The sequence below is a fragment of the Protopterus annectens genome, chromosome 4.part0, assembly GCF_019279795.1.
Source record: "Protopterus annectens isolate FY-2018-M chromosome 4.part0, PAN1.0, whole genome shotgun sequence".
Lineage (NCBI taxonomy): Eukaryota > Metazoa > Chordata > Ceratodontiformes > Protopteridae > Protopterus > Protopterus annectens.
The window spans coordinates 262196251-262215831 of record NC_056733.1 but is presented as its reverse complement, the minus strand read 5'-3'; the positions used below and the strand labels follow the sequence as shown (position 1 = coordinate 262215831).

The following is a 19581-nucleotide window of genomic DNA, read 5'->3' as shown; positions in this document are numbered from 1 at the left end:
GTTAAAGCTTATTCTATTTTCCAGCCATTTATTGTTTGACTTTATATTGTCCTTCAGTGTTTCGCTTATTTTGAGCATCTGTGTGTATATTTGATTTATTTTTTCCTCTAAACTACAGGAAGCAACCTCCCATACCAGAGCTGGAACTTGAACTGCTTTTTATTGAAAAAACAGATTTCTTCTTGGCCATTTTTTCTTTTCCTTTTCTGGATGATTTCCTCTTCTCAAAATGTCTTTTTTGCTGGCATCCAGGCAGTGTAATTACTAGCCAGTAACTGCTTTTTTCCCAAATGAATAGTTTAACCAGTGTGTTTTCATTCTGGGAGATTTCTAATCAACCTGTTGATCAGTGTGCAGCCATCCTGGAAGTTAATGTGCTCTTCCTTTTGAGTACTTTATCCAGGGATGACATTTCTGTTTGGTGCTACCTTGCCCTTTCCTTCCTGTCCTTTTTGGTTCTTTTTCCATTTCTCATACATGTCTTCTTTAGTAATTCCTGAAGTGTCTGCTGCTACCCTTCATTGCAAGAGGTTTAAGAATGTATACAGTCTATTCGTTCTTCTACTTTTCTTCATCTTCTCCTCCTTTTTACTTTCCAATTAGGGGTCGCCACAGCGGAACGGTGGTCCACAGAATGATTGGTAGTGGAGTTTTACAGTGTGGAGTTGCCAGCCAAACTTACCACAGAAGGCACATACTCACACCTAGGGCCAATTTAGAGTGCCCAATGCATAAGATAAAAAAAAAAGAAAAAAGTGTTTAGACATAGATCTGGAAGGAGAGTGGGAGTAGGAGCCTAAACAAGGGAAAGTAAGGCCAATGTAACTTTGATTTGGAGGTATATGATGGGAAGATAAATGTTGCCACATAAATTGGGCAGGAAAGAGCAACACTGATTCAAGTTAGTCAAGTGCACTGCACTGCTTTAAGGTGTTGTAAAGGGAGAGCTGCACTGTGAATGGCAATGGGTTTTAAATGTCTCAACCAATAAATTTATTGTTTGAGTCGCATCTCCCCAAGATTAATTTAGTGGGATTCCTGCAGAAAGGGGTATAATATGCAACTGTGTACAGCGTGTGCATTTTTCAGTTGACTTGGTACCTGATAGTTGCCTTTCAACTGGGAATAGTAATTTAATTTTGCACTTAATAAGCAATGTCATTTTTTTCTACTCTTTATTGATCAACTTTGACTCAGTCAAGGCCCCATGATATAGAGGGATAAATCTTCAATGCTGAACAAGTTAACTCAAGCTTCCACTTTTCAACCTGCTCATATCAGTTTCGATGCTTTTCTTTGATACTAGCACAGTGGACAGTGTCCTGCATAAGGGAAAATATGTAAGTTATAAAAGGCAAAACAGTTTTACAAGGGTTTATCAAATAAGTTGAAACTTGAAGAAAAAAACATATAAGGATGCAGTGGAGGATCACAACATATAAAAATAATGGTAACATTTTCTTATGCAGGAAAAGTTGACTTCTTCAAAGAAAATAAGATAATTCCGTCACATAACGAGGACGATTTAGAAAAATAAGAGTATTTTCTCATTCACAAGCATCAGTTAAAGTACTGTAGTTGCTGACACTCAAGAAACTATAAAACAGTCACCATTGTTAATAAAGTCATCAGACAAAATGTTTGCCTGTAATTTAATGGAATGATGTCAACTGAAAAGTTGTTTTAACATCAGAGCAAAATTAGCAGACAAACTGAAATTTTATTTCATTTACTGTCAAAAAAATGTTATTTGTTGAATTGCTAAGGAGTTAGAAGGGGGCAGTCTTAATTTCAAAAAGGCAGGAGGCATCAGTGGAAATGATAACTTCAGGTACCTCTTTATTCTAAAATGTAAAAGAAAAAACCTAGGATCGGTTGGCGGAAGAGAATGTAAACTTCATTGCTGAGTGTGCTGTCACCATACATTAATTATTACTTAAAATGTGCAAGAAACAGAAACAAACATGATTTTACAGAGAAAGAAAAAAATCTGGGCTGGAGAAGTGGATAGAACAGAATAGCCAAAACATGGGCCACAAGAAGACACACTGGTGAAGTTTTAAAAAATCTGAGGACTGATTAACAATGCAAGAGAATGCTAAGTGTTTGCTAATAGGGTAGTAGACCAGAGAAGGACAAAAGGACACAGGTCCTGAAGTACATCTCTGCATAACTAAAAAAAGGGGGTATTGTTGGAGACAGATTTTTAATTATTTATGCAGGTCAGTTAAATGGAGCACAAGAGCCACTGTTTGTAACACAGTTGCAGTATACCCACAAAAAATAATCTGGCAAATTCTAAAAATTGTATTAGGCAGAGCTTGAAACTGCAGTGCAGCACAGTTATTTCAGAGCCATTGGATTGTACCCGATTACTGTCATCTCTACCGCGTGATCATCTACACTTGACCTAAAGTATTCACAAAGGTGTTTAAGAGGATTAATACTGTGAGGTGCTAACAAGTTTTATCCTGTAGTCAAGGGTTTGGTTCCCTCGGACTGCATTTGCATACTGTTATTCTTAGCAAGTCACAACCAGTGTGTGTTCTTGAATTATTCCTGAAAAGAAGTTTGTGCCTAATGGGTTTACTTGGTTAAAAAATGAATAAAAAAAGTAAATAAACATGACTGCATTTTGTAATAGCACTGTTAGATTTGACATCTGCAAAGATGGTTTCAATTCGTTTGTAAATGAATGTAAGGTGGACTAAGTCTGAAGTTATATTTTAGGGCCAAAAAAGGAAAATAACTTGCATAACAGGAAGTGGTGGAGATCATTGGGCTGTCATGAAGAAAATATGGTTGACCTTCCTGTTCTGCATATTTATTTATTTATATATGTGTGTGTGTGTATGTATGTATGTATGTATGTATGTATATATATATATATATATATATATATATATATATATATATATACACACACACACACACACACACACATACATACATATATGGATTTGTTTTATAATTCTGAAATTCCGAATTTCAGAATCTCGAGATCATAAAGCCGAAAGTTTACAATGCCGAATCCCCAGAAGCGCGAATGTTGAAATCCCGAATATTGCATACACACAACTCCCCCCACACGTGAACCTACACTACAGACCAGCAGGGGGGCTGCGCCCCCCCCCAACACCCCCTACTTAAATATTCTAACTCCAAGGTCGCACTACACAGGCACACATGAAAACACCACCATACAAGCTACATTCCCCTTGCACACACACATATCATAGTAACACAACACACTGACACACTCTAAATCCCCTAAACAAAACCCTTAAACATAAATACTTACCTGAATCTCCACCTATCCATTCATACAGCGCAACACCAGAATCGCTATTTCAAAATTTCCGAACTTCGGGACTTTGAATTTCGCTCTTCTTGTGTTTCGGTATTGTTAGCCTTCGGCTTTATGATCTCAAGATTCCGAAATTTGGTATTTCGGGATTATAAAGTGTTCCTATATGTGTGTGTGTGTGTGTGTGTGTGTGTGTGTGTGTGTGTGTATGTGTATATATATATATATATATATATATATATATATATATATATATATATATGTATATATACACACACATTTTTTTTTACCTAAATCATTGTTAATTTCTTTCCAGAAATGTTTACGTATTCCTTTTAAGGCAAGTTGTCATTTTAAGTAAGACATTTTTGCTTAGTTTACCAGTCATTTACACTGATTTCTGATAATATGGTAATGCTAATAATGGTCTTGATGACTATGTTTGTATGACAATGTCAAAGTGAACCAGTTTGAGGCTCCATATGACTATAGCTTGTGTGTTGTATGTAGAGACCTGCCTTGGACAAATTTTATACATTAAAAATTAAAGTGATAATTTGAAGTTTTGGTTATTATTGTAGTAGGCACCTTTAACATCAGAAAACATTGTATTGATGCTGGTGTCTGGGTATACTGCTGTGGAAACAACAGCATTGTTTTGTGCAAACTGCAGTTTTCCCAGATTTGTATCTGAAGGGTCTGCTAGAGCTGTCAGATGTGTGCTTAGAGATTGAATAGGGAATACCCTTTGAGAGTGATTCTTCTGTCTGTTTAAATTGATGGCCAATTTTTAGCAGTTGTAGGGCAGACTAGCTGTCCTTTTAACATATTTATATTATTGTCTATGTGAGTTGAGAAAGTTAGTGCTGGATCCAGTCAAATCTCCAGTTATTTAAATTCCTGTGCCATTACTATGGATTTTCCCCCGTCCCTTAATACAACAACTATCTTTAACCATGCTAAGACTTTTTTTTGCATCTCATCTAGCATAGATTTAATCATGATTAGACTGACCTGCCATCTGATTTGTTGCAGTATAAGGCAGAGTTGAGCCAGGTCTTCAGAAAGCTTAGTAGAGATAATTGTGCTCAGTAACTATAGCCTATATGTCATTAGCATGTAATAGTTTGTTTATTTGGGTCATGCACAGAGTGGGGGAGTTGATAAAGTAAACAGGAGGGGCCTAAAAGAGCTTTATGTAACTTTTAATTGTCTCAGTATGAGAATACTGACTCTTAGCTTCATGAAAAGTTATTTTCTTTAAATGTCTAATGAACTACTATAGTACTGATGAATTTGGACCACAGAGGGTCAGCACTGATGTGAGGTTATTATGACAAACCATATCAAATGCTCTTGCATGGTCGGTGAACAGTACTGCAGTTGACACATCCAGTATTTTATGATATGGTAGGTGAGGAAAAGTTTAAAGCAGGAACCATGTTAGTGCTGTGTCATTTCCTTAAACCATTCTGTGATGGCTGACTAGGCCATAGGCTTCATTGTAAACCTTTAGCTGAGTTGCTGCTGCTTTTTTAGTATTCTTGGCAAGTGAAGAAATTTGTATAACAGGTCTGTGTGAATGCATATTTGTTTCTGGCCCTTGTTTAGGTAACAGAATGACAGTGGCAGTTTTCCAAAGTTCATGGACTATGCTTAACGTTAGTGAGACATTTATTATACATCTTATGTGCTCAGCTGTAAATGTGTCACATGCATGCAGAAATGTTGGATAGACATCAACAGATCCTGGCTGTCTACAGCTATGGATTTGTTTCAGCCATTTATTAACTTGGGATGCAGTAATCTCCGTAAACTGAAGATCAGTACTTAACCCAATACATTTTTGGCTGATTTGTTTTTGAGACAGACTAGACCTTGAATTGAAGAAGTAGGCTATTATGCAAAGTAATCTACAGGTGAAGTCAGGCAGTTTTTCAGGTGCTGAGATAAATTCCCCGTTGTGTCTTAGGATTTTTTTTATTCTGTCCACAGATTTGTTAATTTATTTCCAAAAATGTTTACTGCTGCCTTTTAAGGCAAGTTGCCAGTTTTAAGTAACATTTTGGCAAATCATTTGTACTGATTTTTGAATATGCAGTAATGCTATTAATTTTCTTTAGTGCATTTGTAATTAAGCAGTGCTGTGTTATAAAGTATGAGAGCTTGTCTTAACTTTGTTGTAAACCAGGGGTCTGGGTTACCCTTGACATGCATTCTTCCACATTGGCAACATCTTCAAAAATGGCTGAAGTCCATAACTGCTAAGAAATTCCTTAGTAATATTTATTTGCTCTTGATTTAGAGATCTGTATCTAATAGGGTACGGAGATGCCAGGAAGACCTTTAAGAAAAAAAAGTAAATAAAGCATTATAGTGGTCTCCAAAAATGAGTACTTCATCAGCTGGGAAAGTGCCCCTTTCTGAGTAGTTTCTGTAAGTGTGGTCCTGTGTTCCAAGCACAGTGACTGCACTCTTCAGAATAACACTAAAAAGTGTGAATAAGTGTAATAGGTGCTAAGTTTGTGGATGTAGTACCTTGGATCATTCCCCATGCTCTTAGGTCCCGCTGTCTTGGTTTTAGAATATACAAGAAGTAGGAGTGTAGATGACCCAGGGTAAAATCTATTTAACATCATCTCAGTGAGTTTTGAGATCCTTTTTATTTCTAGAGCAATTGTATTTTCTTATAGCTGGTGACCTCTTCAAATTCATTCTAGTATTTTGTAATTTCCATTAATAGAGTAGTGGGTTGACTTAATGAATGGGGCTGAATTTTCTGAGTGTGTTGGAGAGTGATTTGCTAAAATTTCCAGTGCAAATTAGTCACCCATCAAACATATACGTTGGCATTGTGGATAAGGCAGGATTTCAAAACAGACTTCGTTGACATAGGGGATGGCTGGTAGAGTAAGCTGATTATTACATTTTTATTTGGTGCCATTCAAACATTTGCACACCACCCAGTGAGGCTCATGGTCATTGTTGTTTACAGAACACATTATGAGGGACCTATATTATTTGTATTTGTTACAAACGTAATTATACATATTCCTTATTGTCTGGCTTTGGAGGGCATGGTACTTGCATATTACTGCTTGTGGTGTAATGTCTGATGACATTAGGCAAGACTCAGTAATTCCTGTTTTTGTGATGGACATTTACTTTTAGGTATTTTTCTGTAATAGCATACTTAATGTATATTATATTGTTTACTGTTGCAGTATTGATGATACTTGGGACTTCTGCTGCAGAAGGCATGGCCCAGACAAGATTAATAGATGCATGTGTAAGAGACAGATTCCACACAAGGGTTTCCATACTCCATGTATATTTTATTTAGATTCCTAATTGCTCAATTTGCTTAGGGTTTAGTCAAGAGAGTATTAGTAGAAGGGTGTCAACCTTCCGAGTTTTTCAGGACAAAAGAGGCTTACTAAACTGGAAGCCATTTCTGCCAACTCACACCAGCAGGCCCCTGCAGACCTCCAGTGAAAGAAAACAAAAACACTAGAGAAAGAGAACAATGCCCAAAACAGAAGGGTAAGGAGACTTACAAAATAAATGGATCATTGTGTCACTCTAGGTTAGGAGAAGTCAGATCTGTGGAGGTGTCTACACAGCTGCTCATCCCTGAAGCTTGCTGCTGCCAAGGCCTTTGGCACTGCTGCTTTGGAGACTGCCATGCCTGTAAATATTGGCATATCCTCCTTAAACTGGAACTATTGCTCTGTAATCAGAACTGAATGCCTGTTCCTAGGCACCCAAACTCAATTCTTGAATATTAGTTACGGGAAGGGGGGTGGCATTCTTACCATGATAGTGAAAGAGAGAATATCTGTATCCATAAGTTATGAGTTGTGGGAAATCCCTCAAAAGCTCATAAGTTGACTGTAGTCGGCTACCATTCCAAGGGCTTTCCATCTGAATGCAGGGCATCTGATACTTCAAAAGAGCAGCTACCTGACTGATCTGCCTTTGTCTCAAGACTGGTTTAAGCTAGCTCAGGAACAATCTATGCAACATCTGCTGTCAGATCCAGACCAGTAATTGATTCCTAAAGTCCCTTCCTTGAAGCGAAAAAAAGGGGTTTTCTCCAGACAGAGAGACAGTCTAATTCCTTGGGGGGACTGGACTGTAAGCCTCAGCTTTCCTCTTCACTAGACTACAATACAGACCGAGGATACCCTGTTTGTTGGACCTCCTTCAGGGAACATATATTTGGGGACAGAGGATACCCTGTTTGTTGGACCTCCTTCAGGGGACATATATTTGGGGGCAATGAGATAGCAGTTTCAAGAGGCATCAGCCTCATAAAGGATTTGGTTCCTCAAACCTTACAGCTATTCCTGCAGTACAGAATGCTTTTTAAAACATCTTTATTAAATTATTACTTAAGACATAGGCACCGCACCCATGCATTAACAGAAAAGAAAACAAACCATTTCATAATTTTTTTCATTTAAATAGAATATACATCCGGTCCATCTTCTTTGCTACTATCACCAGTCCAACATTGCAAAAAATGTTGAACTCCTGCCTTCTTTGACCTTTGTAAGCCCCTCTAAGTAATTTCTATTACTTTTTAACCATATTTTTTTAACTCCATTTTCGTTTTGTCCCAGTTACTAGCTATAACTACTGAAGATATTTCTGTTTTCCCTAATAACTCACAAATAATTTCTACTACCCATTCCTTAAATTCCTCTCTTTTTAACAAGTAGGTGGGAAATTGCCAGTGTCTTATTTTAACTTCATTAACCTGCATTTGTATCTTAGTTTTTATTGGTGCATGATCAGAAATAGTTACTGGATCTGTGTCAAAACTTTCAATTAAATGCACATATTTCTGTGAAATATAATTTCTATCTAGTCTAGGCCAGCTATTGTACCTTGGGAAGTAATATGTGAATTTCTGTCCATGTTCGTACTACTGAGTTCACATCTTCCATACCAAATATTTTCATAACTTTCTTCAGAATTCTACCCTCTTTTGTTGTATTCTCCCTTCTAGGTCCCCATGATATATCCTCAAATTCCAGCCCCCACCTACGAATAATATTCCCTGCTGAAAGCTGATTATTTGTCCCTAATTTTTTTGGTGGAATATAAGTATATGGCATTTTAATCCTCTTCCTTTGCCAATAGACCCTTACTACCAGAAATCTATAATTTTTGTCTTTTTCTCCCTCATTTATCACTACTGGAGCCCCTCTAGCAATTAGAATAATTGCTCCCATTTTCCTCTGTCCCTGATATTCTGCTGAATATCCATTTTGAAATACTTCCTTTATCAAATTTACTTGATCATTTCTTTCCAAATGCGTCTCCTGCAGCATTGCTATTTGCACTCTGCATTTCTTAATATAATTCAGTACTGTTTCCTTTTTATCTATAACTGTAAGGCCATTCATGTTCCAGGGTAATATGGATAGTGTAGCCATCATGATGAAAAGTTATTGTTTCCACCTATTGTGCAAGACAGTTATTTGAATGTGTATTTCCATCTTCTTTGTTACATACTTATGCTAATGTTTGGCATGCTGATCTTTTGAACAGTCGTTTCCTCTCATCTCCATTTGAACCTATGCCACATTTTTCAAGACTTTTTGTTTTAATGAAAACCCTAAAAGAAAAATATAAATACAAAACACCCCACCCCTTATTAACTTGGAACAAATGCACAAAACTATGTACATCTTCAAAACATGAAGTTTAACCTCCAGAAGGGAGCAGTTGTCCCAAATTGTCAGTTGTGGTTACCTACAGGCATTATTTAACCTCAAGGTTATCCATGCTAAGGTGCATGCTACAGCCCATGCTCACATTTACGCTGATTGCTAACTGTTCTTTTCTTATCTCTCTCCCCTTCCCAGATTTGAAAAAACAGTTTGTAAGCTTTCAGCAAACATTAACTTTTAGCCCTAAGAAAAAGTCCACTAGCTATCTTTAAATAAAACTAAATTGTACACTACTCAATTAATTGCATTAAAGTATTAAAACTGCTAGGGAAGTTGTTGCCTCTTATTCACTTTCCATAATTTCAGACTTATTTTTTACTGATCTTCTTGCCATTGTAACTTTACATTTTGCATTTCCCTTGCAAAAAATACTCAGAATTCCCAAGATTAACTGGTTGTACCTACAGACAGTTTGTGTCCATGGAAACGTACTCAGCAATGAGTCTTTGTACATTTCACTCAGAAAAGAATGTACAGCTGCTCTCAGCTGCAGACATCTTGACTCCACTATACATTTGCCAGTGGAAAACAAGCTAATATCTTTGTATTTGTAAGGAGTTTAGCGTTTCCGTGGCATCATTTTCTCTTATTTTTTAAAGCCTACATGCTTACAGAAACACCTGTTTACAACTTAAGCCAAAGGTAGTAATTTAGACATTCATACTTGTAAAATAAAAAAGAAAATATCCTAATTCTACATATAATATAATCAGTATGCTTTCACACCCCACCCCCATCCCAACAGTCCAAGATGTCAGCATACAAACATTAAACTTGCTTTTGTCTAACATTTTTTCTCATTGTAGTATAAAACCTATATCTCTTACAACTAAAAAAGTACTTGTTTACCTTAATATCTTTAACACATACAACAGTCACTAAAAAGATTCCCCCACATTTAAAATACCCGTGTCTACACACTACACAAAACTGTTTTACTGTATATAACATTCAGTTTATATGAGAACATGTTTTATATAAATACTAATAAGACCAAAAATTGTTTTGCTTAGTTTGCCTAGTTTGTGTCCTTCTAAACATTAATGATGTAAAGTGGAATATATGCTTTAAAGTCCACCCACAAGTGCAACAAAGTTGACAAAAGTCCAGTGCTTTTCAGCCACTTTTTCTTACAAAACCATATTTCACAAATGTTACATTTATTTACTAATTTCAGGGTTGCCGGTTTTCTTCCTGTTCATCTCCATCTCCCAACACCAGACTCTGGTCCATCGGGCTGCTGATTCCTGTAGTCAATTCAAGCATTTTCCTTTGGAACATTGCAAAAGGTTTCACTGGGAAGTCTATGAACCCTATCATTAGAAGAATGAGAAGCAGAGTCCCGTTCTGCTTGCTGACTCACTTTTTATTTGATAAACATTATTGCCTCAGTAGCCTGTTCTGTGTCAAAAAATGATTTGTATCCTCCAGGGAAAAAAAAAAAAACACTCTGAAGACAGCTGGATACAGCAGCTTGAATCTCGCACCTGCCTCCTGACATTCACATTCCCTGATTTCTGGGATCAATTTGCTTCTCTTCTGCCTGGTGTTCAGAAATAATAATTTTCTACAAACACTCTGCAATTTTAAATACTTTGCCCTTCTGCCACAATTTTGTCAGGATCAACTCTTTCTGATGGTATTATTTCATCTTTACTAATATATGTATTGGCTGCTATCTCATGGCCAGGTTTGGAGCATACACTCGATGAGCCTCTTCAGTTAACAAATTCCGATGTGGAGCACCAGCCCACTTGCTTATTTGCAGTTTCATAAAATTAATACAGTCTGTTTCTTCCAGTTTGTGTGGTACACCAGAAAATCTCAGGTTTTCCCTGTGTGCTCTGTCCTCTAACTCTATTAAAACTGTTCTTCCTGAGAAACCTCATATTCAGATGGCTTTTTCTACGTCGTAATCTGTTTTTTGCAGTTTTATCAGTTCATCTGAATGGCTAGTTAAAGCTTCTTCTATTTTTCCAGCCTTTGTTGTTTGAATTGATCTATTGCTTCAGTGTTTGATTTATTTTAATCACCTCTAAGTACATTTGATTTATTTTTTTCCTCTAAATTACTGGAAGCCTTCTCTTGAACCAAAGCTGATGCTTGAACTCATTTTTGCTGAACAGCTACAGAATCCCTTCCCAGACCATGTTTTCTCTTCTCCTTTTCTGGTTGATTTTCTGTCAGGTTTTCCAAATGTCTTCTTTGCTGGCATCTAGGCCTTGTATTTACTAGCCAGTAGCTGAATTTTCCCAAAATGCATTTTCAATTGCACTCCTTTTTCTCAGTTTCTGTTTTTACACTGGGAGAGCTGAAGTTATGCTGTTGATCAGTGTGCAGTCATCTTGAAAGTCCTCATACATGATGCTGTTTGGGGTGTTTCTGAAGTATTCTTTGAAGTCAGTTTGTCAAACCCTGCTCCCAAGAGACTTGCAGATTTTATAGAGTGCAGTACATTTCCAAATTTCTGTACAATAATTTTAGTTGCAGATGCTATGTATTTGAGATACAAAGGGAGCTAAGCTGGCTGGATCTTGGGCAAATTACCAGTGACTGTGAAAGCAAGATTTTGGACCTGTTTGAGAAAAATGTATATATTAGCAACTCTAGCTTTCATAACCCTGAGCTGTCAAACCCGTGATTAAGTATCAGGGAGAGATTATGGTACAAATAAAAGAAGCTTGTGGGGCAATCAAAGATGAAACACTGAAGAATAAATTGCTGACACTGGTCCATGTTGCCATTAAGGCAGGGAGGCATGCTGTTTATTAAATGTGAGTGTAGTGCTGTGGATGTAGCATCAGGGGGGGTGTCATTAGGTATTCTGGCTGGGGCTACAGTCCCTGCCTGAAGATGTTAAAGCAAAACTGAATGCACCTCTGGACAAGGATTTTTTGTTTAGTCCCTCCTCTTGTGCAAATATTCAAGAAACTGGAGAATAAATAGAAAGGATTTGAGTAAGTGAAAGTTATTCCATCCTTCTGTTTCCAAACATAGCAAAAGCTACCCCACTATTTGTAGAGAGGACAAGAAAAGCAACCTAAAAGTAGGAATGATGCTAAAAAAAAAAGATCAGCAAAATAACAATGGGGGAGGCTTTAGGCCTCTCAGGCCAGGATCCTGAGTAAGAAGCAACTATGTCTCACTCTTTTTCCTCCCAACTCATCAAAAGTCCACCCTGGCTCCCTTAGACCCTATTTTTGTCCTTTATTAATAATAATAAAAAAAAATAGAAGGCCACCTGATCTAATGTGTATGTTCATCAGAGAACTCTGGAGGGGTGGAACGTTTGAAACTGTGTAGCTTTCAGATGCTGTACAGATCTTACCAAAGGTGTGTGTCTGTGTATTGTACCAGAGTCAGATGACCGGAGGAAATGTCATCCTCTAACCAGCATCTGGTTTCTTTAAAACCCTTGCAGCAGCACTTTGGAACCTGACAGGAAAAATTATTGACAAGATGTATATCTTACACATCCACATAGAGAGAGACATCATCTGGCGTTTGCTGTGGTAAGACACTCAGCACACATCAGCTTGCCTTTTTATTAAGTAGTCAGGGAATAGTAATTCTTTAGTCAGGAACATTTAGTGAGAATAGTTTAGTATTGTTTTCTGCATCTGTGAGAAACTATCCAACTGTATTTTTATATCTCAGTGGCTGAAGCACTGTTTATTGTATTCGGTATATTTTAATACCTTTCATTGTGGCTGGTCTTTTAGAGAATATTTTTAACATCTTAAGAGTACTTATACTTGTTTTAGTGACACAGTGGCCTATCCTGAAAGCCTTGTCCTCAGATTAGTTACAGATAACTCTTCAGTGATGGGGTACATAAACAAGCAAGTGGATTGTACAAGCCTCCTATCTGTTCTGCAAGCTAGCCATGCAGACTTAGGCAAAAGATGTAGAATCCAGTATATTCCTGAGGGCTGCCTACTCTACAAATCAAGAAAACTCCTTAATGGATCAGTAAGCAAGACCTCAGCAGATCTCCATGAGTGGATGCTAGGCAGAGATATTGTTTTGTATCTAACAGATGTGGTGCATCAGAAGTAGATCTGTTTGTTCCCCAAACAATGGACAGCTAAAGAAATTCAGCTTGAGATTATAAGGGAACTTGGGCAATGGATGCCTTATGCTTGAGTTGATCAGGATTGTTTTAGTATGGCTTCCATCCCGTTCCCTTATTTCCATTTCATAATTGTCTACTTTAACACTGGTAGCCAATCTTTCCTCACTGAAATGAGATAAGGGAGAGGCCAAAAGTTATCCTGATAGCACCTTTCTTGCCATGGCAGCACTAGCTGTGTTTCCTGTTTGTTATGGTAAGGGAGAAACCCATTTTTCTGCCTCAGTATGTGTACCTTGTGATGCAGCTCAGGAAGTCCTTGGCACAGCCAAACCTGTCAGCACTCATACTCACAGCCATGGAGAATATAACTGTACTATCTTTTGGCCACTTACTTCAGGAGACATATCTAACACATATGGGAAGCTGCTTTCTGCTTTAGTCTTTGCCGCCCTTAATGTCTTTGTTGCCTTTCTGCTAGCCTCCATTTACTATGTCTTCTGAAACTCCCAACTTCCTACTTTCAACCTGTTGTAAACTCTGTTTGCTAGCATCATGTTCCTATTTAGCTAGTTTGGCCTTTTTCTTTTTTTACCTTTCTCTCGCCCTCTTGTCCATAGCCCTGACTTGTCTCCATAACTTGTTTACTTCCTAACTCATCTTTGACCACATGTCCCAGCACAGTATAATCCACATTCTATTTTTATCGTAACATCTTTCTCTAGGCCATGCATTGGCATGATTGCTGTTGGCTAACAGAGTCTTAACCTGGATGTACATCAGTTAAGACCACTGTTAAAGTTCTGTCCTTTCTGGTACACTCCTGCACTAGATGGCTAAACCCCTCTTTTGTATGACCTCAGCTGCTCCTAGTCTGTTCCCTGCAGATTCAGATCCCCAGTATTGCCTTCTTTCTTACTTGCAGTCATGTTTTGTGTGTCTGGTGGATGATACACAGTATCAGTTTACCAACTCCCCACTTGACCTACCATAACCTTGACGTTTAACCCTGGCTGTACCTATGTTCCATTCCTAGTTTACTGTACTTTACCTCTGAGCTCATATTTGATGCCCCTCTTTATAATTTCACCTGACTTGTCGACTGGCTCAGTCTAGCAAAACTCACCCTGAATGTTTGTAAGACCTAAGCCATGTTCGGTACACATCCAGAAGTAACCCCATCCCCAGTTCTTGAAAGTTTTGGCCTCACTTTAAGCCTCCTCTCAAAACTGTCCACGCCTTCAAATATCTGACAGTCTGTCTCTGTACACCTTTGTCCATCTCCTTGTATCTTAATGCTGTACAGTTTAGAATGCCCAGAATAATTAGTGTTTTTTTCAGGGTTACACTTCCTTACTAAGGAAGCCTGAGTGCCTCTAGGGAAGAAGTCCTCATTTCCAAACGAGGGTATACATTTTCTGTCCTAGTGGTAGTCAGCATTAGTATTCTTAAGCTGCAATATATTTTCAAGACAAACTAGTTATAACAATGACATCACTACCTCACAGGTGAATATTATCTTGCAACGCTTTAAAAAACAGACAAAGCAATATTACAATTGGTTAGAAAATTAGTTAGAGACTTATTACCATTAATTAAAATAAAATAGTCACCATCAAATAGTAAAGAAATAAAAATAAAACAGAAAATAATGATTAAAAAAATACAACCATAAGAATGGCTTATAGAATCAAACAACTCTCAAAGGGTATGCAGAATGAATGTAGACTAACAGTATATTCATATTAAACATAACAAACTTGTTTTGTAAGTAAATAAACTACTTTACTTTATATAGCTTCTCATTTTCAGCACCACTGAGATGTTACAATTATCAGTAAAGGAAAAAGCAACCAAAAACCAATAAAACAAAAGCCACTGAGGTGAAAACAATTTTTTTTTACAATTATCATTGAGACCAGGGCTATGAAATGCATTTAGTTTAATCTGCCATTCCAATTCACGAAGTTCTAGTAGAAGAGACAAGGGACCCCCTCTGATACTCATTGGGAAAAGCAAATTTATGATCTGGAAAATTTGCTACATGTCTTTTCCTGTTTGTTAGTCCGACATGTATTGCAAAATGCTCCATAAATGACTGATGTTGAGTTACAATTGATAGTGTGTTGAATGTGATATTTAATATCATTGACAAGGAAATAAAGTCCTACTTTGACTAAATGGCACCAATTACAGGAGCCACATGTCACAGAGCCTTTACATTTGTTGAAATTTGAAAGTTGAAAATTGAGACAATGGGGTCCCTTGTCTCTTCTACTAGAACTTCGTGAATTGGAATGGCAGATTAAACTAAATGCATTTCATAGCCCTGGTCTCAATGATAATTGTAACATCTCAGTGGTGCTGAAAATGAGAAGCTATATAAAACAAGTTTGTTATGTTTAATATGAATATACTGTTAGTCTACATTCATAGTAATGCATTTAGTGGAAGTGTTCTGACTCTACTTGCATTTTTTTTTTGGACTCTTGACTGCTTACTTTCCGGTTTGTTATATCTATGCAATATATTTTCAACAGAATTTACTGTTTTATGACCCAGCTTTCATAATGAGCACCGTTTTATCCTCCGAGAAGCAGAAGTCTGTCATTCCTCTTCCATCCAGTAAATTCTTGCAAACAGTGTTTACGTACTACATTATACCAAACAAACTATTATTTCTATAAAGATGTGTAACATTTTTGTTTATGCCTCCAACATATGGTCTATTCCCAATTTAATGTGTCCAAGGCTTTCAGGTTTGTAGTACCATGACGGGAATGGACCTCATTCCTAAGTCAAACTATGATTAAAGTTCTGGCTGTATGACTTGGGTCATGATTAAAAAAGGTCATACAACTAGCTTACTCCCCTGGTAACAAACTGAAGTAAATAAGTAAATTAGTAAAGGAAGCATATGACTAGAAAATGCTGTTAAGTCATTTAATTTTTAGGAAGCAACGTGTGTGTGTTGTGTTAGGTTATGTAGATGTATAAAGATTTGCAGTGCTTTTCTAGCATGAAAAGATCTGTGATGTATAGGCCATGCAGAGTACATGGTGAATGTTATTGGATAGAAGCTTAGAATGGTGATGTATTTGGAACATATTCTGTAGACTGGTGAGATCTGAGGAAGTAGAAGTGATACAAGTCAGAGGTAGGAGGATAAGAAGAAAACCGAGTTACATGGTTCATAGATTTCAAAAGTGGATACGTTGTTGTCCATACACCTAATGTGTTTTGTTTTATTTCACAGCTGGATCAAGCTAAAGAGTTTGAAGAAAGAAAGATGATCCGGGCTGCAATGAGAGAGCTTCGAACGAGAAAGAGGGGTTAGTATGCATTTTGCATTTTGTTTGTTTGTGTTCAATTGCTGCCTGTTTTAATTTCCGTCTGTTATGAATGTGTCATTAATAGCCATGGTCTTCTAAGGACCAGAAACGTAAGAGTCAGGGCTTACTGACCTATGCCCTTTCTGAAGGCTAGTGCTGACCACATCCCTGTAATTTACCTTTGGGCATGTGGACAGTGCGTCCAATTCATCTCTGACTGCAGATGTTGTCTGCTTATCTAGAGGAAGAGTCTGTGGAGGAGGGATAGAGTCTGCAGTGTGAAATGAATTCATTCAAGCTATGAGAACCCTGCAGTTCTTATTTTTGAGAGACATAAATTGGGTGATGAGTATACTGGAGGTGGGTGCAGAGTATACTGGAGGTGGGCATCCCTCTCTGTAAGTTTGCGAAATGCACATTCAAAGTTTTCAATTTTTTTATGCATCCAGGACCTTGTCCAGTGGCTCTACTAGCAGCAGCCAGTTGGCCAGTTTTTTCCAAAGGTATGAAAACCAGACATTCCTGTGCTAAGTTTCAGCACTTCAACCCATTTGTTCTTGGCTGGGAATCTTCATTCACTCTCCATTCCCTTTGAGAGTTGGGTGGTAGTGAGCAGGCCAGCTTGCTGATCCTGCCATGTGGACTATTCTCTCCCCATGGGAGCACTCCCTTCCCCCGCACTGTCTCCTCTAAGCTCCACTGTTGCGGTCTCTCAAGTCGAAGCATGTCTCCTCACTTCAGCTGCCAGTGCAAGATGCACTGTGTCTGCATGGGCTCAGCAGGTTCAAATGTCATTGGACAGCACTTACTGCTCCTAGTAGGTAAGTTTCACCTTTTGCTAGCCGGAGCTACTTCCCTCCACCCAGGATGGGTAAGCCAGCAGATGCAGATCACTCCCATCCTCCATCGGCTCTTCCAGGCACCCAAGCTGCTATTCAGATTTGAGTCATGTGCAGCATAATCCGGCATTATCCATCTATGCCACAGAGCTAGCTATCCTGTCTTCTCTTTGATCAAGAGGAGTCAGGTGCCCGCTGAATTCTTGGTCACCAGGGGGTCCCCCATACCCTGTTTCTCCTCCAGGAAAGGAGGACTGTACTCTTGCTTTCAATACTTTCCCTCTAACCTTGCTGGATTTCTAAGGAAATCATAGTGTTATGGGAATATACCAGCCTAGTATGTGAATATTGTAGAATGTTTACCTGAACAGTGGTTCTACGTGTGATCTGAACCTTCTTTGGAAGGACCTTGTGCCTTTGTCATGTATGATATTTAAGATGGTTTCAGCAGGTGTACGCAGTCATCTTTAAGCATATAAAGTTAGAACTAGCTATATGGTATTTGTTCTGTAATGCCATCTGTCTGTCTGTCCACAACTTTGTTCTACTTTCCTTTATGAAAGGACATACTTGTTTTCAAAATGTATTGCCTATTTTTAAGTTAACCAATTTAATTTTCATAGCTTGAGGCTGGCTGCTTATTAGTATAAGGTGATTCCAGAAATGGGTCAATTATAATTTTTGGCATCTGCCCTTAAAAGAGGGATGACTGCTTGATTATAGCTGGATGAAGTTGAAAGTACAGTTCTCATTGTAACAGTTTTCAGTGATTTTGAGTTTTGTTGTGTAGAATTGGTCTGACTGAGTACTGTAAGACTACCATGGTTTAATGGTACTGAGAAGTTATTAGACTTCCTGGATGTCATTGTTTGTGTCTGTGCATGTGGATGCAGTACAGTTTTAGCCAAAGTACAGTTACTGCTGTTGGCAAGGTAGTCCTGGACAGCACTGTGCTGAGAGTGAGGTGTATGAAATCTTGAGAAGCCAGTAGTTACAGCTTTACTCTACAGAGATGTACAGTATGGCTCTGTCTGTGTCTGAGTGATACTGGCCAGAACCTAAGGCAGCAGAGTTTATTTGCTATATGTGCCTAAGGTCAATCTTCCTATCCGTCTTATTAATATTATTATAAACAAACGTGGGTCTTGTCCCAGAAATATTCACTGGTGGCAATGGTACAGTTTGTAAGGCACACTCTGACATATTAAAAGGGGGGTGGTGTGGATTTAATGTTGTTCATACATGTTTGCCCTTCTATCCTGTTATTGTTGGATATTTTGTTGGGTGGTGGTCACCTTCTTGCAGACTGGGCCTTACTGAAGATTTGTTCATGTTAGCACTACAAAAGCACCTGTGTATGAAGGAATGCCAGCTTTGTAACTTGCAGTGTGCATACTGATGTTGAAGTAGGGTAGTCAGGGTCCTCATTAACTGTTCTACTTCAGTGTACTCCTTCAGTTTTATAGTATGTCAATCATAAAACTTCATGAATTTCTTTGTTTCCAGATCAGAGAGAGAAGGAGAGAGAAATGAGGCTGCAGGAAATGAAGCAGAAAGCACAAGAGGAGAAAGCAACAAAAGCAGGCTGTGCCGTAATGACTGTCACAACTAAAACAGAAAAATCAGCTGATGGCTCATCTTTAAGCTCTTTAACAAAAACACAAAAACTCACAGAGTCTGGTAAGTAGCAGAAGAACCAGGCTCAAGGCAAGTGCTGGTGATTTTATATGTTGTTTGTTTAGTAGTTCATTGGGTAGATGGCCACTTCTTCTGAGGACTTCTTTTAGCCAAGACTTGGGTTGTGTAGGTATAGCAGTAAAATACTAGTAAGCAAGCACATATATTGTGTGTGTGTGTGTGTGTGTGTGTGTGTGTGTGTGTGTGTGTGTGTGTGTGTGTGTGTGTGTGTGTGTGTGTGTGTGTGTGGAGTAAAATGTAATAAATATGGCATGAGTAGCAATTAAGTGCATTTTAATGGGTGCTGCAAGTAAATTGACAAATATATAGTGCAGATAGCAACTGCATAGTATTATATTAGTGTATGTCATTAATATATGGGTACCTCTGAAACAGCAGGTTGGTAATTTAATATCCCTTTTATATTTTTGTGTAGAGACTCTTTTTACAGGCCTGTACTTAAAATAACGCTTGTTTAATTAAAAATTCCGTGTTTAAAACAAAAAAATGTAAAGTGTAACAAGCAAGTGCATTAAGAACTGTACATTAAGCTAGTTCTAGTTATAATAAAACATAAGAATAGAAGTTTCACTGGTGACTTTCCTTGTCCTGT

General features: G+C 37.9%; 1 protein-coding gene across 1 annotated transcript in view; it reads left to right on the top strand.

Moving 5' to 3' along the window:
- Window positions 1-19581, top strand: part of LOC122800245 (smoothelin-like) — a gene marked incomplete in the record, with an annotated part of 1328624 nt that overhangs the window by 1105329 nt on the left and 203714 nt on the right. Inside the window, 2 exon segments of the mRNA XM_044069736.1 lie at window positions 16377-16452; window positions 18798-18971. Coding sequence (XP_043925671.1) covers window positions 16377-16452; window positions 18798-18971 — 250 coding nt within the window.